The sequence below is a fragment of the Capra hircus genome, chromosome 22, assembly GCF_001704415.2.
Source record: "Capra hircus breed San Clemente chromosome 22, ASM170441v1, whole genome shotgun sequence".
Classification (NCBI taxonomy): Eukaryota; Metazoa; Chordata; class Mammalia; order Artiodactyla; family Bovidae; genus Capra; species Capra hircus.
Window position 1 is genome coordinate 57,998,809 of NC_030829.1, and position 21,103 is coordinate 58,019,911.

The 21,103-nt window shown below is 57.2% G+C and overlaps 2 protein-coding genes across 3 annotated transcripts in view; one reads left to right on the forward strand and one right to left on the reverse strand.

The window, feature by feature from the left end:
• Window positions 1-795, forward strand: part of XPC (XPC complex subunit, DNA damage recognition and repair factor) — a 23,409-nt gene extending 22,614 nt beyond the window's left edge. The window contains 1 exon segment of the mRNA XM_018066886.1: window positions 62-795. Coding sequence (XP_017922375.1) covers window positions 62-268 — 207 coding nt within the window. The 3' untranslated portion in view covers window positions 269-795.
• Window positions 762-21,030, reverse strand: TMEM43 (transmembrane protein 43). Of its 2 annotated transcripts, none has more exons than XM_018066888.1 (12): window positions 20,809-21,030; window positions 11,868-12,017; window positions 10,838-10,972; window positions 10,199-10,293; window positions 9,784-9,833; window positions 9,483-9,552; window positions 8,692-8,762; window positions 7,641-7,762; window positions 7,336-7,410; window positions 6,805-6,906; window positions 6,116-6,233; window positions 762-1,634 (listed from the first exon to the last, which is right to left on the reverse strand). In XM_018066888.1, exons 1-12 carry the CDS (start codon window positions 20,818-20,820, stop codon window positions 1,612-1,614), a joined length of 1,023 nt encoding a protein of 340 aa, XP_017922377.1. In that variant the 5' UTR covers window positions 20,821-21,030; the 3' UTR covers window positions 762-1,611. The 2 variants fall into 2 exon arrangements, with proteins under 2 accessions (XP_017922377.1, XP_017922376.1); XM_018066887.1 differs by lacking the exon at window positions 762-1,634 and adding an exon at window positions 2,841-4,220 and having other exon boundaries at window positions 20,809-21,029.

The following is a 21,103-nucleotide window of genomic DNA, read 5'->3' on the forward strand; positions in this document are numbered from 1 at the left end:
GCTCCGGGACTCGTGGGCTTCCTGACGCCGCCGCTTCTCCTGTCTCCCCCCGCGCCCCCAGAGTGAGGCGGCTGCTCCCCACACGGATGCGGGAGGCGGGCTCTCATCAGACGAGGAGGAGGGGACCAGCTCTCAAGCGGAAGCGGCCAGGATCCTGGCGGCCTCCTGGCCCCAAAACCGAGAGGCCGAGAAGCCAAAGTGCCCCAGGAAGACCAGGAGGGAGAAGAAGGAAGCGGCTGCCCAGCTGTTCCCGTTTGAGAAGCTGTGACGCGGGCAGTCACCTCCTGGGCGGCTCGGCTCTGCCCCAGACCCTGCTCCCGGGCAGAGTCCCGACCGCGTCGCACAGCCGCTGCAGACGGCTCAGGCGCGGCCTCGGGGCCCCTGTGGTTCCCAGGCAGCTCCCTGCCGCCTCGTGCAGGCAGAGCGGGTCAGCGCGGGCTCCCTCAGGCGATTCTGCTGCGTGCTTTGCCAGGAACACTTCAGGGCAGCAGCGGACTAGAACAAAGAGCTACAATGAGGAAAAACAGCGAGACTACACGTCACCAAGAGGCTTCCCAGGCGGCACTGGTGGCAGAGAACCCGCCTGCCAGCGCAGAGACGAAAGAGACGGTGTTTGATCCTCAGGTCAAGATCCCCGGAGGAGGGCGTGACTTAAAAGTTGGGAAGAATGGATCAGTGTTTAACTCGATTCTACTCATTATTGGATACATGTATAAAGCCCTAAACACTGTAGATATTTAGGAGAAATAACTTTTATAACATTTTGAGAAAAAAATAAAGCATTTATCTAAAAAGGCTTGGCTCCACATTTTCTTTCAGATTTTACATCAGCTGAGGACACCTGGGTGACGGCGATGTGCACAGTTCGGTCGCTCAGTCGCCTGACTCTGACCCCACGGACTGCAGCACGCCAGGCTCCCCTGTCCTTCACTGTCTCCCAGAGCTTGCTCAAACTCTTGTCCATTGAGTCGGTGATGCCATCTCACCATCTCATCCTCCATTGCCCCCTTCTTTTGCCTTCAATCTTTCCCAGCATCAGGGTCTTATCCAGTGACCTGGCTCTTCACGTCAGGTGGCCAGAGTCTTGGAGCTTCAGCATCAGTCCTTCTAATGAACAGTCAGGGTTGATTTCCTTTAGGACTGACTGGCATGGCTCACGGCTCCACAAGTCTGGACCGTGAAGCGGGCACACAGCTCAGGACTACATTAAAGACCGGAGTTTGTTTTCCCGCAGGCTGAGAACTTACCGTTACAGAGGAATATTTTTCTGTTTAGTTGAGGAGGTATTACTCAGTCTTGACAGCAGCCATTAAAAATCAGAGTCTGTTTTATCCAAGGGAAACAAACAAAACCCTTTGGAGTGTGACTCATGTGGCAGGAACTGGCAGGAAGGCTCTTGTTGATAAACATGGGGGGTTGCCATGGAAACCACTGGCTCCGGCACTCTCTGAGTCAGAGCTCGGTCTCACCCTCCTGCAGGTGAGCGCCGTTTTCTGGGAGTGCAGTCGAGCACTGCCGCTTTCTGCAGGAATAACCTGTTCTTCAGGCAGACGGCAGGCAGCTCCTGGGGACACATCCTGGAAATGGAGCCCAACCTCGGGTTCTGACAAGTTAGCACTCACCTGCCTCGAATCCTGTAATAAGGGGAAAAGAAGTTCAAAAGGCAAGATGGACACTTGGTGGCCGTCCGCTGCTTCAGAACGGGCTCGTGGGCTTCCTCTCGTTCCGTGCCCGCCACCACCCGTGGGGTAGAGACGCCCCTGCGTCACAGGTGAGGAAGCTGAGGCTCAGGCCACCGTCATAGCAGGCGCCACACAGCTCATCTGCCAAGGCGGGGACGCCTTCTGCGCTAGGCCCCGCTCACTCCCTCCCACCTCCTAGAACCACCTACAGATGGGGCCTCGGGAGCCACTCAGTCCACGCAGAACAAGGTAGGTTTTCAAGTGCGGCGAATATCGAGGTGCTGTTTTAAAAAACTTAAACCAAGTTTAACTACTAAAAGCAATACATAAGTTGCAAAATTCACAGGTTCTAAATAAACTCTGGCTGAATTCTTATGAGATGGAAATTTCAGAAAGAATGCAAAAGGGGAATATGGCAAGTTCTATATCAAAAGATATTTAGAAGTTTATTTTGAATTTTTATCAAAAATACAAAGGTAATAAAAGTTTCATTATGATTTTCCAAATGCTTGAAATATTTATTACCATTCTTTTGTTCTTTAAGAACACCTGAAATTGGCAGTAATTTAAAATCTGTACTAGAAAAAAGTTACACGAATGTCAAGGATTTTGTATCTGGCCATCAGGTTGTCGCTGTGCTTTCCAGATGCACCTTTAGGAGTTGATAAAAGAAACCACTGATTTAACAAGCAGTAGTGAACACGATTTCAGTCCTTAAACCCAGATAACATCCCTGGGGCTGGCTGTTTTGTACATGAAAAAGCTCAGTTTACACCTCAAGTCCCCCAGGACACTGAGAGAGATTACTCACTAAAGCAGCCACCCCAGCTGCTGCTAAGTCGCTTCAGTCGTGTCCGACTCTGTGCGACCCCACAGACAGCAGCCCACCAGGCTCCCCCGTCCCTGGGATTCTCCAGGCAAGAACACCGGCGTGGGTTGCCATTTCCTTCTCCAATGCATGAAAGTGAAAAGTGAAGTCGCTCAGTCATGTCCGACTCTTAGCGACCCCATGGACTGCAGCCCACCAGGCTCCTCCATCCATGGGATTTTCCAGGCAAGAGTGCTGGAGTGGGGTGCCATCGCCTTCTCCCCAGCAAGGCATAGCAAGTTCCAATAGTCAAAGGACGTACCATCTCTTAAGACATCGACATACTTATCTTTCGAAGGGTGTGAAAGCAGTTAGGAAACTTAGAAACTGTGAACTAAGTGTGGGTGGATTTGAGTTAGGAATGAAGCTGTGGTCACTGAGCACATAAGGCCCCCGGAGCAGCCACTCGGGGCCGGGTGCTGACGGCAAAGCATGTGGCGAGCAGAGCCGGGTGAGCTTCCCAACACGCAGCCTCGGATGCCCGACTGTGGTCGATCTGTGTGTGTGCGCGCGTGCAAGGGGGCCACCATGAAGGAACACACTTGGGATAGCTGAATAATGCAAAATCACCTTCAAGAAAACAGTGCGTTTTGATGCCAGAGAAGAAAGGAAATGCTTTTCTCTCAGACGCAGAGACACCCATCTCCTCTCTGAGGGAAAACAAGCCTTCTGCTAACACTGGTTTCAAAGCACCTGAAGCTTTGAAAACCTTCCCAGGGGCCCAGAATACGGACGGGTAACTTCCTCAACCAGGTAAGTCACAGCCCCACCGAACTTTCCATGCTCTGAACTGACTTCAACAGACAGATCACAGAGGGCTTTTGTGTAACAGTCTGAGATATGAATCATTCAGGAGGGGTTTTGTTTTTTAAGTCTTATTTCAAACAACCCCCACTTAACAACCCCCCAAACAATCCCCTTGTCAGGGAGTTTCATGCAGAGACACGAAGCGATAAGAAACATTAAGTAACCAGACCTTCGGAAGGTCCTGCACACCAAAAGGATTCTGCCAAACTGCAACATGCGTGCGAAGCCGGACAGACGTCCACACTCATCGAGACACCCCGTGGCCCTCTGAGCACTGAGCTGAGTCACACAGAGCGGGTCTGTGGTGCCCAGGCCACCCTGTCCTGGACCCTGGTGTGGCAGTGGTGGGTCCTGGCACCGTCTCTGGTCTGAGCGTCACCACCTCTACAGACATCAGCTAAGAGACACAGGCGGCCACGCGGTGCCCAGAGAGAAAAGGAGACAAGCGGAGGGCGGAGGTCACGCTGCCAGACAGGAGCTGCCTCCTGCCAGCAAAGCTGCCCGCAGCAAGAAGGGGCGTGAAGGGCTAACTGACGGACACCAACCCGCCGCCCGTGTGTGCGGCTGGGGCGGGGCGCGTGTGGAATCCAAGACCCAGGCAGCTTGGGGGAGGGCGGCCTGGGTCTGAGGCGCGGGGGTGTCTGCGGGCGCTGCACCCGCTCACTCCAGCTTCTTGGCCGGCACCCGAGTCCGAGCAACGATGATGGGCACCAGGGCCAGGCCAGCGATGCCGAGCGCCCACAGGGGCCGGTAGAAGAGCCAGCCGGCGGCCACGGTCAGCAAGGTCAGTGAGGTGGCCACGCAGAAGGCAAAGGCCTTCAGGCCGATGTTGACCAGGTCTCGGAAGATGGGGAACCAGTCCACTGTGGAGAGAGAGTGCGGTCAGGGTTCCCAGGCCCCCAGCTCGGCTCCTCTGCTCCCCCTGCCGGCAGCCCACCTGTCTCTGGACCAGGTGCGGAGGGAGAGGCAGCGGTGGGACACGTGGCCCGCAGCGGCCGGGACACACGACACACGCGGAAGAGCCCCGCGCACGGCCGGCCCAGCCCAGCCCCGCCCCGGCAGGCCCTGGGGCAGAGGAGAGGTGCTGGCGAGCACCTCTCTGCTACCCGACAGAGCGGCAGGGCTGAGCCCCCCGCAGGCCTGCTTGGGCCGCCCAGCCCTTCCTGGAGGAGCCTGTCGCTCACCCAAGCTGTGACCAGTCACCTGTGTGCCAGCTCCAGGGAGGACCTGTGAGGGCTCGATGCACCGGAGGAGCCGCCCACCCGGAGACCCGCGCAGGCTGCCACCCAACGTGGGCTCCATCAGCCCTTCATCAGTCCTGTCCTCACCTGCGGACCGCTGAGGCAGGCCTTCCGTGGCCGGCATGCACCGGGCGGCCTGCCTGCACTCAGTTCCCAAGAGGCCGGCGAGGTGCAGCGACTCATAGGCCGCCTGGGGCCCATCTGGGTCCAGCCCCACGTAGGCCCAACAGCCCCCGCAACAAGCAGGGCTCGTGTGTGGGCGCTGGCTGGGGGACCACGCATTTCATCCAACCCCGCCCTCCTGTAGGCTGGTGCTGTTCCTAACCTCGGTTCACCCACAAGATCGCCGAGGCCTGGCAGTTAAGTACAGACAGAAGGTGCCAGAACCACAATTTAAATCCAGGCTGTCTGAGTGCAGAGCCTCTGCTCTTAGCCACCACACTAAGCTCAGAGGACTAGGACCCTGCCCGTCCTCGTGGCAGGGCCTCCAGGACGGGGCCCCTGCCTGTCCTGCTGGCGGCTCGGCCTCCAGGGCCCACAGCCCATGCTCACGCAGCAGGCTCTCAGAAGGTGCTTGTCACAGGAACGGAGGGCGGAGCGGGGTGGGCGGGTGCCCTGCCGGCAGCTTCCCGCGTCCCTCCCCTGCACCGAGTCCCTCTGTGTGCTCACTCTGTCCTGACCCTAGAGGCTCAGCCTCTGGCATGGAGTGAACCAGTCAGAGGGCAGCCCCCAAGACAGACCTGACGAGGGGGACCGGGCCCCGAGAGGAAAGGGCCTACCCGAGGTCGTGGCCACGATGGGCCTCATGACCATGCGGGTTGCGTTCCTGGGTGCGGTTCCGCCCTCTGGGGGAAGCAGCCTCCCCCACCCCCACTGCTCCTCAGTCTTCCCACCTGTAAAATGGGCTGATTGTCTAGGGGCTGTAGCCAGATTCCCAGCTGGAAAGGCCAAGCGGAGGAGGGGTTTCTGGGACCATAACCACCTGACTGGACAGGGCTCAGTCCCCTGAGAAGCCCCATCCTTCTGCAGAGCAGCCAGGCCCAGCGCCAGTCACCCACCCTGGGGTTGGGTCCGGAGCCGAGTGTCTGGGCTCAAGCAGGCCAACCTGGGGCCCATGAGCAGCCCGGCACAGCCTCCCCTGCGTTCCAGAGCTGCTAGGGCTGTCCCAAGTCTAGTTCAGGGTTTGGGGGGTGGGGTGTGAAGGATGACAGCTCTTGAGTGTTTCCTATTTGCCAAGCTCTTCACAAAACTCAGCAAGTTAGGTGTGAGGAAACTGAGGCTGGGGCAGGAAGGGAACCTGGAGATCTCCCGGCCAGCCAGCCCCGCAGCACAGCACCTCAGCTGTGGGTGAAGGGGTGAAGGCTGAGGGGACGCGTGGTGGGCAGGGCAGGGAGACCGCAGCCTCGGGGGTCAGCGTCCACCCCCGGCTCACCCATCCCAAGGCCCTGAGATCACAGCAGGGGCTAAGCGCACCCAGTGGGCGGTGGGAGCCAAAGAGGCCCTGTCTGCCCACCTACCGAGCGTGTAGAGGATCCGTGTCATGAGGTTGAGGCCCATGAACATGGCCACCCAGCCGGCCGCCCGCAGGCCCCACGTCTTCAGCGAGTTGCTCTTCTGTTCCCGACGAAACACCTCCTGCAGGACAAGCAGGGAGGGGAGGTGGCCACAGCCCACCGAGGGGTCTTACGCCGCCCCGCCGGCAGGCGCTGGACTAGAGCCCCCTCTCTGCACCCTGTCCTTGTGGCGAGGGTGAGGCCTGACCCTGTGTTGAGGATGGGGGTACGCGGGTCTCCCTGGGGGCGCCTGCCCTCACTCACCTAGTCCTGCAAAACTCACTCTTTCACCCCAGCTCATACTCAGCTCGAAGGGACCTCTGCCTGCCCCTCTGTGCTCAGGGCCGCACGGCGCCCTGGCCCTGGCAACGGGGGCCCTGGGCTGCGACAAGACTGACCCACCCGGCTCTTCACTTGGGACTCAGCAAAGATGTTGCTCGCCACCCGCTGCCAAAGGAGGCTCCTGTTACCACGCCTGCCACCTCTGGGCGTCCGGGGGGTCCGGGGGATTCTCTGCTTTGCTCACCGCTCCCTCTCTCTGGACACCTCACCCCTCTACTGCCCTCTCTTGCCTCGCGGCCCTGGCTCTGCCTCCGTGGGGGCGGCTGGTGACCAGAGCACTGGAGCTGCACCAGTGTGCCGCGACCGCTCACCTCTGCCGAGAAGTCCCCGTGGTGCAGGAGAAGCAGGGTGTCCCCCGACTTGGTGGCGTAGGGGACCAGCTGGTCGCCTCGCTGCCGGGCAATCACGGTGACCTGGTCAGAGACCTCTGGCTCAGAGCTGCGGGGCCATCTGCCCACGGGGCCATTGCCCTCCTCACTGTGCACCAAGGCAGCAGAGAGCCCCGGGCTGCCCCAGCCCCTGCCGCCACGTGGGCCTGGGGGAGGCGCTCCCGCTGGGCTGCTCCCTCCACAGCCCCGGGGAGGACCCGGTGGGGGCGGGGCAGGGGTGATGGTCTGGAGCGCAGGACCAAGCATTTATAGAGCAGAGGTCAGCGCCCAGGGAGAGCGCCTGCACAGGGCTGGAAGACCCTCTCCAGGCACCGCGCTGAGACCCTCCAGGGCCACTCGCCCGCCTGGGGCCCGTGGACGTGCGCACACATGACGGGTATGCCCTAAGCACACACCTGGGCCCAGGTGTCTGCACCCGGGAGGCCCCCCTTGTCCGCCTGGGGAGCCGCTTACCACGTGAGCCGGGCCCAGGTCGGGGTCGTCGCTGCTCAGCCCAGCGTAGGAGAAGGAGACGCGCAGATCCCCAACCTGGGGTGGAAGAGAGGCGCGTGAGGGAGGTGGGAGTCCGAGCTGGGGCCCAGGGCGCCCACCCGCCCACGAGGGGGTCACACCACCCCCACCCGCGCCCAGGCAGCCCCACTGTGCAGACAGCCGCTCCCTCCACCCTCGCCGGCTGCGGCTTGGACTCTCGCGCGCTGTCGGCGGCGGGACTCAGGGGCCCCGACCTCTGCCATCGAGCGCCCGAACCCGCTGGGTACCTCGGGGTACTTGGGGTTTTCACTGTGGTAGAAATAGTCCCCCCGGCGAATGATGTCCACATGCGGGTCCTCCAGCTTAGACAGGCTCAGCGTCTTGAAGTTGTCCACTTTGTCGATGAGCCCTGGGAGGCGGGTGGTCAGGAACAGTGCGTGTCTGCTGCAGCCCCGCCTGCAAACCCGCAGCCTGACGCCTTCCCAGCTGGCCCCACAAGCCCGGCTGCGGGGCCGCCTGCCGGCGCATCCCCCAGGGCCTCTGGACACCCACTCTCCGACCCGGAGGCCCTGCTCCAGCTCCATGCGTCCACAGGGCCAGCCCCTTAAGCCTCCAGCGCCTCCAGGAAGCCAACCCCGTCAGGCAGTGACCGCAGCCCGGGAGGGCCTCAGCCCTGTGGCCACTGCTCCCCAGGCCAGTCACCGGCGTCCTGGCCTGGCTCCCTGCTGCCCCGCAGCACGAGGCTGGGCTGCCTGGCATGGGTGGCACCAACTGAGGGCCAGAGCACACGGCCAACAGGCCAGGCTCTGCTCACACGGTCTCTTCCCTGCCCCTCGACGCGCTGACCCTAGGTGTCCTCTCTCCCTTGTCAGGTCTGGCCAGGGACAAGCCCCAGGAGTTTCAATGGCAGTCTCACAGCCACACTGTCCCCTGCAAGCCCCTCTCTGCGGGAGGCCCTCCAGGGTCTGGCTCAGGGCCGGGGGCCCGCGGGGCTCAGGAGTGGAGCCCGGGGCCTTATGTGCGCTGCCCTCCAGGGCTGCCTGAGGAGGGGCTCTCAGCCCCGCCTGCTCAGCCCAGCAAGGATCCACACCTGGCAGCTGCTCCCTGAACAGGTCTCAGGGGGTTCCACACAGGGGCCCCTTCCTGGGGATACACCTGCCCTCTGGCCCCAGCCCAAAAGTAAGACGCTGGAGAAGTGCTGGCTGGCCCTGCCCAGGGCCACGGGAGACCCCTTCAACCACCCAAGGACTGAGTCAGGGCCCCGGCTCCTGGGAGGCAACCGGGTGGAAGTGCAGGGTTCTGGGTCCATGGTGGCTCACCCAACGGCCTGAGACTCACCCGCCGAGAGGAAAAACCTGCCGATCTGGACGAAGGGGGCTGTTGCGGTGAACGACTCCACGGCCATTGCGCTGGGGAGAGGGGGGAGCTGTCGGCGATGTGGGGCACCAGGGGAGCTGCCACCATCCCAGGGGAGGTGTACGGCAGGGTCCGCACCCAGGGGGCTCCTGCCAGCCCAGCCCAGCCCGGCCCTGCAGTCTTGTCTTCCCCTGATCCCATCCCCTGCCGAGGAAGGGCAGCTTCCGCTGGCTTCCCGTCGCCCAGAGCTTCTTACAATCTTGCCTGGACCCCTGCCAGCCTGTCCCACCCTGCCCCCGCAGCCGTCAGACGGCCCTGCCATGGACTTCACACCCTCCCCTCCAGACCCTTCCTGCCAGCATCCAAGCCTCACTGGGAACGTTCAAGGCCCTTTCTGGCCTTGCCCAGGTCATCAGAGCACACAGCCCACACGGGCCCTGTCCAGCGTCACGCCCGTCTCAACACCCTCACCCCTGCCCCTGAGCTAACCATCCTCTGCCGGACCCCTGAACGGGGGCGTCAAATGCGGCCGCTCTTGAAAGCCCTGCGGACAGTCTCCCCACACCCACCACTGACCACCCCTCTGGGCACTCGGCCCAGCCTCATACCCAGGCCCTAGGGCCAGGGGCATCAGGCCCCGCCTCTGCTCACGGTGCCAGAGTGGGCCTCCGAACCCTGGCCCACATTTCATCAGCCCGTGAGACAGAAGTAACTCAGCCCCATTACTCAGATGAGGACGCGGGGCTAGGAACCTGCCAGGGGCTGGTTCTTACCTGGGGTTTTTGTGGCCAATCTCTCGGTCAAAGTTTCTGCTGTTGACGATCTCCGACCTCCATTCTGTGTCTGTTTTGAGCAGAAGGAACATGGGGAAACCATGGTAAGCCTCAGGTTTGAGGCCCGCCGGTCCCCGTCCTTTTATTCAAGCCTGGGACCACCCGCGGGCCAAAGGGGCAGCTCCTGGAGCCTTGCTGGACAGACGGGGGAGCAGGGCTCCGAGGACCAGCACGCCGGGGGCCTGATGCTGGCTGAGGAAAGACACAGGCTGCAGAGAGCAGGGAGGGGCCCGCGACTCACTGTAGGAGTACTTCCTCTCCGTCTTCACCTGCCCGTCCTCCGTGTACTCCCTGCGGGGAAAACAGGCGCCCGAGTCAGCCCGCCATCCCCGAGGTGGCCCCACCTCTAGGCGTCTCCAGCCTGAAGCTGCCTCGGGGCTCCCAGGCCAGACTCTCCCCACATGGCGCAGGCTTGGTCCACACCAGCTCAGACACGCAGTGATCCCCGGGAACTAGCCCAGCCACTTTCTTCCCCCAGGCACTCTGCAGAAGACCCTTGCCGCCTCCAATCGAGACCATGGGCCAGTCCCTCAGGGACAATCTGACGTTCCTCCGCAAGGAAAACTTCCCACGGTGGCCTTCAGCAGTCCCGCAGTGAAGGCCGGCCACGCGTCCCCCTGACCCCGTACCTCCCGCAGCCCCAGCCAGCCCCTCACCTGGACTCCTCTGTCTCCACCCACTGATACATCTCCACGTGCCGCCGCAGCTTCACGGCCGGGAGGTGGACCCCGTAGTTAGGATCAGACAGGAGCTTCACAGAGAAACAGACCAGGAGAACGAAGGACAAGAATCCTCAGCTCAGGGGAAGCTAGGCTGGGGAGAAACAGGTCCAGAGGGCAGGACAGCCCAGGGAACTCTGCGCTGCTCGTACGGGCGCCAAGCAGAGCCGCCGCCCCAAGAGCTGAGCCTGTGACCCGAGCTGCACGCACGCTCAGGCTGCGAGCCCAGGGTTGCAGGGCCCGGCAGCATGAAGGATGTTCAGACAGGAGACGCTGCCCCAGGCACGAAGGCCCGCCATCACTGTTAAAGCGCCTCTGTGTGAGGCTCCGGCCAAGGGCCACTGTGCCAGGACGGGAGCTCCTGAATCTGGGCTGATCTGCAGAGCCCACTCGGGCTGTTACAAGGCTTCTCCCCATTTGACAGAGGAAGCCTCTGAGGCCCTGGAGAGACGGGTCCCCAGCCGCCAAGCAGTGCAGTGTGACTCACACCAGAAGTATGGTTTCCGAGGCCCAGGCCTCCAGATGACACCCACGAGGTGCCCGAGCCCCTGCGGTCAGCGGGCGCTGCCGGCCTACCTTGGACGTCCGCAGGGCCCCGATGATGTGCACCAGCCTCCCCTCATTCTCCGGAGCCACGCTGTGGATGCTGCTGGGAGACACCACCAGCGAGAGCCCCTCGGCCAGCGAGGTCGCCGTCTTCAACGCGCGGCCCTGTGCACGCCGGAGAGCGAGGATTTCAACTGCTGGACGCCTGCTGCCTGGGGCGAGGAGGACCCAGGATGCCCACTCTCCAGGCCTCCCCGCACCCACGCAGCACCAGCCGCGCCAGGAAGAACAGCGGCTGCCTCTGCTCTGCACCCCTCCCCTCCCCTCCCCTCCATCCATGTGCTTCACTAGGGCTGATGGCATAGCTGTTCAGTGTGACCCAGGCCTCGCCAACCGCATCCTGGGTCCACTGGCCCCCAGGAGTGCTTCAGAGCGGACTGAGGACACTCAGAGATCTCCCTGAGCCTCTGGCTAAACTGACTTAGGAACACAGACGCAGCCTCTTTTCTCTGGGCTTGTTGCCGGACCACCTCTGCCGCCACAAGGGAAAAGCCCGTGGAACAACAGAGGAAAATGGGCAGCAGATGGAGAGACAGAGGCTCCTGGTGGCCCAGCGTGAATGCCTGGATCCAGCCACGCCTGCGGCCGAGGCTGTCCCCATTTCAGAGTGTGAATAGCTCAGTTGGTAAAGAATCCGCCTGCAAAGCAGGAGACCCTGGTTCAATTCCCAGGTTGGGAAGGCCTGCTCAAGAAGGGACAGGCTTCCCACTCCAGTATTCTGGCCAGAATCCCATGGACCGTATAGTCCACGGGGCTGCAAAGAGTCAAACCCGACTGAGCGACTGTCACTTTCCACCTGTCCTTTCACCCCATTTCAGGTATGTGAATTGACCCGTCTCCCCTCCTGCTTCTGTCAGTCGCGAAGCGGGGCACAACAGAACGGACTGAGTAATCCAACCCTCATCCCCATAAAACCTTGACCCTTATTACCATATCCAGCCTCTGCATGGAGATGCTGCAGGGACCCTCACTCTGCACAGAGGGACCCCAAACCTCGTACCTCATTGGTGAAGATTAAGTAGAAGGAGACCAGGAAGGTCATGAGCCCCACAAACATCCCACCCGAGGTCTCGCTCAGCCGCTCCAAGAAGCCTGGCTGGGACTTGTTTGTGATTCTGACGTGATCTTTCTTGTTACTCGTACTAGAATACTGAAAAACACAAAAAAGGAAACTCGTTTTTAGAAACCAAACTGCCTTTACACTCAGTTACATGCACAGACTGAGTGTTCGGTTTTGACAAGTGCAGAGCCATGCTCGTCAACACACGAAACACGTCTCTTGCCCAGAAGCTCCCTGTGCCCCTCCCTGCCAATATCCGTCTCCCCACTGCCCAGAGGGGACAGTGACCTGAATCCGTCTCACTGCGATTTGTCCTGCCTCCTCCTGAACGTGGTGCGAGCGGGTCATGACGCAGCACGAGCTCCTGTTCGGATTCTCGGGCTCGGCGTAACGCCTGGGGCCGTCTCTGTCACGGCATCAGGAGTCTGCTCCTTCTTATGGCCGAGCAGAATTCCACGCCTGTCAATTTACTCTCCAGTCGATGGAAACCTTGGATATTTCCAGCAACTAGCGATTATGAACAGTGCTTCCAGGAACACTCATTTACAAGCTGGTGAAATGTAATTTCTATCTGAGGGCAGGACATGAAAATTTGAACAGAGAACTCTGTGCCGTGTGGGCCTCCCCGCTCCCCAACACGCAGTCCACATCTGCATCACGGCCAGACCTTCTCCAAGACGGGAGCACCTGCTCAGCCGTGAAGACCTTCTCCCCTCTCTTCTGACGTCAGCAGCGAAACTCCTTAAAGGAGCAGCGTTCTTTCGCAGCTCTGCAGGGGGCCAGGGGGACTCGCTGCTCGCTTTGTCCACGGGCCTCCCTGGACTGTGTGTCCCTGGTGAACTGTGTGTGAACCACCAGTGTGCCCCTTTCCTGTAATGCACACAGCTGTGTCTTCAACTTCCAGCAGGTCAGCGTTCTCAGAGCCTCCGGGAGGCTGTCTCCAGGGCTATAATCCTGTTTGGCTCAAATAAAATGCCCTTGTTTCTTCTTGATTTGATTGTTAACTAAATTTCCATCCGCATTTGACTGGTGTAGCTGGGGGGCTGTCAGACACATCCACCAGCAGACAGCTGGAGTCCAGCCCAAACCAGGGCCTGGTGCCAGCAGGGGCCCCGGGGGCACCACCCACTTCTCTGTGTTCCTTCAGTGCTTTCGAGAGTTCTCCTGAGTTCTCCTGACGCCTGGACATCATCGCTTTAAATCCCACTCTGAGTTTTACTCAAGCTGCTCCTCCTGGGACTTGGAGTCTTAAAGGGGTTACTGGACCGTCTCCTAGGCAGAGGCCTGGGATCTCTGCTCACTGGTCTTTCTTAACAGATTGACTTAAACTGGAAAGACTTCTGTATGTGCGGCGTGAACAAACCGGCAGTGGGACGAGACTGAGCCTGCGCAACTCCACGGTAGACGGACACTTGCTCCCTCGGCCAGGAGCAGCCCCCGGGCGGCGGGGGACCTAGCGGACGTGCCGCGCAGCGGCCCCACAGGGCCTACTACAGCCACTAAGTGAGTTCTGCTGGCCGGGGGGCGCCGTGGCAGCTGGCCACCTGGCACTCCCAGCACCTGTAGCAGGTTCACCTGTTGCAGAGAGACGCCAAGGCACAGGAGAGCCACGCAGCCCCAGGGGAACCCCTCAGGAAGCCAGGTACGTCCCATCACTGGGCCTCAGAAAGCTGTCGAGATCCTATCTGAATTGGGCGTAATAACGGGAAACCACCCCTCAAAGGCCGAAAGGCCTCCTGGCTGGCTTCTTGACAGAACCAATGTCTGCCAACACTTAACTCGTAAACGGCCGGGAGGGAGCGCCTTAGATGTTCCAGCCCCGTAGAGAAAGCTGGCTTGATAAAACATCTTCCAAATTCAGACCTTGAGGAACAGAAGCATTCCTAGGAGAAAGCCTGAAGTTACACCCCTTATCATGTTCCTGAAATGTGAACACAGCCCACACTGCCTTGAGTCTATAGTGTTGGCTTAACTGTTGTGGTTCAGTTGCCAAGTCATGTCCAACTCCTTGCAACCCCATGGGCTAAAGCACGCCAGGCCTCTCTGTCCTTCACCATCTCCTGGAGTTTGCCTAAGTTCATGTCCATTGAGTCGGTGATGCCATCCAGACATCTCATCCTCTATTGCCCCCCTCTCCTCCCGCCTTCAATCTTTCCCAGCATCAGGGTCTTTTCCAGTGAGTCAGTTCTTCACACCAGGGGGCCAAAGTACTGGAGTTTCAGTTTCAACATCAGTCCTTCCAATGAGTATTCAGGGTTGATTTCCTCTCAGATTGACTGGTCTGACCTCCTGGCAGTCCAAGGGACTCCCAAGAGTTTTCTCCAGCACCACATTTCGAAGGCATCAGTTCCTTGGCACTCTGCCTTCTGTACGCTCCAACTCTCACATCCGTCCATAACTACGAGAAAGGTCACAGCTTTGACTATATGGACCTTTGTCAGCAAAGTGACGTCTTTGCTTTTTAAAACACTCTCTAGGTCTGTCACAGCTTCCCTCCCAAGAAGCAGCTGTCTTCCCATCTCATGCTGCAGTCACCGTCCACAGTGACTGTAGGGCCCGAGAAGAGGACGTCGGTCACGGCTCCCACCTTTCCTACCCCTCCGTCTGCCATGAAGTGACGGGACGGATGCCATGATCTTAGTTTCTTTAATATTGAGCTTTCAGTCAGTTCAGTCGCTCAGTCGTGTCCGACTCTTTGCAACCCCATGAACGGCAGCACGCCAGGCTTCCCTGCCCACCACCAACTCCCGGAGTTCACTCAAACTCACGTCCATGGAGTCAGTGACGCCGTCCACCCATCTCATCTTCTGTCGTCCCCTTCTCCTCCCGTCTTCAATCTTTCCCAGCATCAGGGTCTTTTACAATGAGTCAGCTCTTCGTATCAGGTGGCCAGAGTATTAAGCCAGCTTTTTCACCCTCATCAAGAGGCTCTTTAGTTTCTCTTTGCTTTCTGACATTAGAGTGGTATCATCTGTGTATCTGAGGTTGTTGATATTTCTCCTGGCAATCTTGATTCTGGCTTGTAACTCATGCAGCCCAGCATTTCGTGTGGTGTACTCTGTACATAAGTTAAATAAGCATGGTGACAGTAAACAGCCTTGTCATACTCCTTTCTCAATTTTGAACCAGTCAGTTGTTCCATGTAAGGTTCTAACTGTTGCTTCTTGACCTGCATACAAGTTTCTCAACAGACGAGTAAGATGGCCTGTTATTCCCATTTTTTTCCAGAGTTTATCACAGTTTGTTATGATCCACACAGTCAAAGGCTTTAATGTAGAAACAGAAGTAGATGTTTTTCTGGAATTCCCTTGCTTTCTCTATGATCCAATGAATGTTGGCAATTTGATCTCTGGTTCTTCTGCCTTTTCTGAGCCGGTACATCTGGAAGTTCTCAATTCAAGTACTGCTGAAGCCTGGCTTAAGGGATTTTGAGCATAGCCTCACTAGCAAGGGAAGTGAGAGCGACCATCCGATAGTCTCAACATTCTCTAGTGCTTTTCTTCTTGGGAACTGGGATGAAGACTGACCTTTTTTCTTCTTTCCAGTTTTAGAGTCTATTTGGCTTAATTAGTAGACTCAAAAGCAAAAAAAAGGGGGGGTGTATCTGTGTGTGAAAACAAATCTTTGTAAAACTCAAGCAGGACAGCTATTTCTTTGGGCATCTGGTGTATACATCTGTGTATATGTCTGTATACACAAGTATGATCCATCTCTAACTTCAGAGGTTACTATCAACATTAATGTAAAAGAGTTCTACTTAATGGATTTAAAAGTAAATGTTTACAAATCAAATATTTCACTTAAAGTAGCCCAAAATGTCAAAGGATCACATAATCTAGGATTAATCTTTAATGGAAGAAAACAAGCTAAAATTGATGGTCTAATTAATACAGACATGGCTTTACAGTCACCATTCAGTGTAATATTTTAGCTGTACCCAGGTTTCCTGAAAGTTAATATGCTCATGTTGTTGTGGTTATGAAATGTGTCAACAAGAAAATTAACTTGGTATGGTAATATTTTCATAAATAATGAATAAGATTTGGGGTGAATTCTTTAAAGAATAATTTTGTTTTAGGGCATATGTACCTAAAAACAGGGCTTCCTTGATAGCTCAGTTGGTAAAGAATCCACCTGCAATGCAGGAGACCCTGGTTTGATTCCTGGGTTGGGAAGATCCCCTGGAGAAGGCAAAGGCTACCCACTCCAGTATTCTGGCCTGGAGAATTCCATGGAACGTATAGTCCATGGGGTCGCAAAGCGTCAGACACAACCAAGTGACTTTCACTTTCATGCCTAAAAACAGTTTCTCCAAATCTGGGGGGATTTGAAATTTTAGAGTTGGAGTTCTGCTAAATTAAGTCAAATGATGGAATTCACTGAATGTCTAGATCGTTTTCTTAATAAGAACATACTGAAAGATTAACTGCTAAATAAGTCTTTAATTACTTACTTTTATGACAACCCACTCCAGTGTTCTTGTCTGGAAAACCCCATGGACGGAGGAGACTGGCGGGCTACAGTCCGTGGGGTCGCAGAGTCGGACACGACTGAGCAACACACACACGGAAACTAAATGTGTCTGAGACTATTAATAAATATACTCTGCGCTTTACTCAGAGACTGAACTATAAAGTAACATATATTTTTAAAAATCAATTTTAAAAAGGGAACCCTGAGAAAAGTTTTTGTACATGGCCAGGACTGACTAAGATCAGACTAAATTTAATTAAATGAATGAATTTTAATATATTGTTTCACAGTGACTTACGATCCTACTTAGTCAAACATTTATAACTTTTTGATATCTTTCACAAACTTCCTCAAATCAAATTCTTAATGAAGCTCTTTTGACCTCCAGCTAACTCTGGGATGCTTCAGAAAACCCCTAAACATCTCAAAGAGAAATATTAAGCTAATTGGGCTCATTTGGTATGTTACATTACATGGGAAACACTGAGTAATGAAAAATTCTTAGGTCATATTGTGTGGATAAATATATTAATATAAACATTCTAGAAATTGCAGGAAGTTCCTAAAGTCTGAAATCTCCTGGTATGTGTCAGTCATGATTCTGGCCACTCTCTTAAAATGTTGCATGCTACAGAAATAGCCAGTTTCCTTGACAACTGTCTTGTAACCAGGTCTTTCACCGAGATTTTAGGTCTTCTGTCATTTATACACAGTTATGTCTATCCAGTAACTGACGCTTTTACAAAACTGTTTCACGACTTGCTTTAGGCTCTCAAACTAAACTAGACTCGGCAGCCAAGGGACTCCCTCCCCTTTGAGGGCCATTTCGGCCACAGCTCTCCCGGGAGGCCCTGAGGGGAAGGCCCTGAGGAAACGGCAACAGGCTGCCTTCTCGGTCCTGCACCCAGCTGCGTTTCCTTTGCGCTGCCCAGCTCCCCGTGAGGGTGGCTGCCTGGCGCTGCCTGGCTTCCACCGGGTGGCCCTGACCTGCAGCTCTGCTGCCAGCGCCAGTCAGCAAACAGCCACGACTGCATTTTGTGAACCGGTTGGATCGTCTTCTTGTTCCCAGGAAGCCCGTATCGATAATGCTGATCTAATCTAACTTACAGATGGTCCTGTTTAAGGGAGGAGCAGGGACTTTACCAAGATGGATATGCGGCAACGCCCACAGTGGACATCACACAAGCTTTTATTTACTGGAAACAAAGCACTAGCTGAACGAACTGCCCCAACTCTAGCTGCGGACCCGGTGATACATATTCACACTGACACCCGTGCCTCTGGGGTGACACACGACTCTGGAATGCTATGGAAACACTGAGGTGACTAACCTCTTCAGGACAACCTAATAAAAAAAAATGGAAGAGTTATTGTTATACAATTGCCAAAACAGTTAACTGCTGAAAACACCGGGCGTTCGAATGTCAACGCTATGGAAGCTAGAAGCAATCAGCGCACTGAGGCTGTGATTTAAATCCCCACGCTGTCCAGCCTCCAGAAAGCCTGCTGCTCTCAGGGAACGCTCCTAATCCAGCGGAAGCGTTCCTTCACAGGCTCAAAAAACTGACAGACACGGCCACAAAAAGGGGGACTCTGACCCCACCACCCAAATCCAGTTTAGACCTACTTTAAAACCAAACAGCACACGAGGCTCACGCCTGGAGCACACCCGCCGTGACTCCAGCACCTATCTCCTTTAACTGTGCACCCGAGAAAACGGCTCATGGGGGAAAGAAGTATTTTTGGAAACTTTCCCCCATGGTGGCTCAAGGGACACTTTACATTACTGTCAGGGTCTTATTGAGACGCTTTAAAAAAAAAGTTGGTAACAAGGTTTTTTTACAGCTTCCAGAAAACCCTACAGATCATGGATTATAACAGAAATTTTGTCTATTGAAAAGGACATCAAATAAATGATTCTTTGCAACCGAGACAGACAGCAAGTGCTTTATCTGTTGTTAACTTATCTCTGCTCAGTCAAAGTGAACATTAATTCACGGATTCAAGTCTCTCATTTTGAAAAGGCCCCTCCACCTGAATGGACTTTCGACCCGTTTCTACACCCAGCTTCCTCTAACACAAGCATCACCGACGGTCTTGACTTTCCAGGCCATTTGGAAACGTGAGTGGAGCAATTCGTTGCAGGCAGATAGGTGAGCATCAGCCATTATGATGATGGCAACGGCAAGCACGCCAGTCTATCAGACGCCAGTCCTGCACCAGCCCGAGGAGGTGGGCACCGTCACGACCGCACGTCACAGATGGGGACACAGCGGTCAGCCATCACAGCACCAGTCCACACCACACAGCCTCTAAGAGGCAGACGCAGGATTCCTATCTGGGCAACTGGGGGCCACTCTCTGCCACTGCACTCCAAACTGCCTTCCTCACGCCTGGGGCCACAACAGGGGCTGAACACGGGGAGCCCGAGGTAGGCACGTAGGATGGGAAAAGAAGCCAGTCCCCAGCTTGGGCCCTGGAAGGCCTGGCTTCCTCCTGGGCCTCCCCCCAGCCACCCCTAACAGCCAACATCAAGATAAGCGGCTCAAAGATGGCCTTGAAGAGAAGAAAGAAGGTGATCCTCAGGCTGGCATGACACACCCGGCCCACTTTCTAGACCAGATTCCCAGTAAACAAGGACGGTGGAGACTTCCCCTCTGCACGCTCCCCTACTCCAGGCTTAGAAGCGATGAGCAGTGCGTGGCGGGCTGGGGGCCGACCTACAGCTCCTGAAAATCACTTCCTGTGTAACCCAGGGTCAGCTGCTTTACCCCTCTGACCCTGTTTACCCATTTATTAAGCACAGATGTCAACAGTAACTCCATTACTGGAGGGAGGTTAGAGTGATTAAGAATCCTGTGTCCTTCCTGCTCCAGCCCACAATCTTCTGATCTTTCTTCGGTACCGGGCCTTCTGGTCCCTGTAAATGTGCACCCCAGTACTGGGTCAATCAACGAAGGTCTGGTGCCAGAGGATACCCAAATTCATCTACACTCTTTAGCAAAGATCAGGACCCTATGTATCCAAGACTCTCTGCCCACCAGGACTGAAGATAAACTGCTTTTTAACATACTAAGGACCTATGGTGCGCCAGGCACTGTGCTGAAAGCAGAGTCTTCCTTAAACTTCACAGTAACTGAGCCCGTGAGGAAACAAAGATCCCAAGGAATTAAGGTCACATAGCTACTGAGGAAGAATCTGGATCTTTCCCCAGGTGGGCCTGACTCCAAAGCCTGTCACACCTTCCCATGACCCGCCGAGCTGGCTGTGGGGCCCTGGGCAAGCACGTGCCCCTGCTGGGAAGCCCTCATCTGTAAGGTATCCTGGCGGTGGTCTGGGGGCACGCCTGTCTCCTGACACAGCCCAGGCCTCCCCCGGCAGACCCTGCATCTGGGGGACCACCTCTAGGTGCACCGCTTAAGGCTTCTCGGCCTCCCAAACAACTCTACACCAGGCAGGGTGTACTGGGGCTGTGGGTGACGAAAGCCCTGGCTTCTCAGGGGGTGTGGGAGGCAGAGAGGACGCTTGGGGACAGAGGAGGAGCCTGGAAGGGTGTAACAGAGCAGCGGAGAGTGGCTAGGACGCTCAACCAAAGCAAGAGGGAGGGAGTGCCCCGGCTGGCAGGGCTCCGAGCTGGCTGGCTCCAGACACTTTCACAGGGGAGCGGAGCCTGAGTCACCAGCTCCTTCTCCGAACACCCTGGTGGGAGGGGCCCCTCGGTTTGTTGAATGAATGTTTGGCTTAAATAGAAAGGTTCCTGAGAAAGGCTGGCTGCTGGCAGGAGGCCAGCAGCCTTTCCAGGGGCACCACCTTCAGCGAGGGGCTCTGCAACTAAACCCCTGCTAGGAGGACGAGCGCCCGGCCGTAGGGAAATGCCCCCCTCTGCCCGCCGCCCTGAAGTCTCCGCTCCCCACCTGGCCTGCGCTCCTGTATCGTAACAGCCCGGGTCTTACATACCCCGCTGGGCACGGAGCTCACCGCCCGCCCCGTACAGCACGTCGCTGGACAGCTCCAGCAGGGCGGATCGGCTTCCCCACCGCCCCCGTGGACTGGCCACCTCTCTCGGCCCCGTCCGGCCCTTCAAGTCCGCACACGTGACAACCCTGAAGGTCCAGGAGGGAACCGGGAACGAAGGGAAGAGCTACGGGGAGGCGCCCCGCACCAGAGGACCCCGAGCCGGAGCCACGGGCCAGAGGCCCAGTCCCCAACACCGCGGGGCCCAAGGAGTCGGGCAGGGCTGAGCAAGACAGACGGCACAGCTGCCGGAAGGCGCGGACACGGGTGCGGGAGGGAGGCGGGCGAGTGGACGGAGGGGACCACCCGGCAGGGCGCCGCGACACGCCCGCGGGAAGAGGGGGCCGGAGGACCGGGAGGCCTGGGTGTGGCCGGCGGGCCAGGAGACACTCACGTTCGCGGCCATGGTGGGGCCCGGTCGCCGCCCGCCTCGCTCGGCTCAGCGCGGAGCAGGGTTTACGCCGCAGCACTGAGTCCGCGACCTCTCGCCCGCCCGAGAGCGGCAGACAGCGGCGCAACCCAGAGCCCGGGACGCGCCCCAGAGCTACCGCCCAGGGAGCCCTGGCGTTTTTGGCTCTCGCTCGCCGTGCCGCACTGCCTCCTGGGAAACGTAGTCCTGGGTCGGGCGCTTTCCGAAAGTTGCCACCCACTGACACCTCACGGACGCGCCCGCGCACTGCAAGCCATTC

Coding starts and splice junctions, on each gene's coding strand:
- TMEM43 (XM_018066887.1), bottom strand. Junction 6,907..7,335: donor ACCTGGGCCCGGCTCACGTG/GTAAGCGGCTCC, acceptor GTCTCTGACCAG/GTCACCGTGATTGCCCGGCA. Junction 4,221..6,115: donor ACGGATCCTCTACACGCTCG/GTAGGTGGGCAG, acceptor CTCTCTCCACAG/TGGACTGGTTCCCCATCTTC.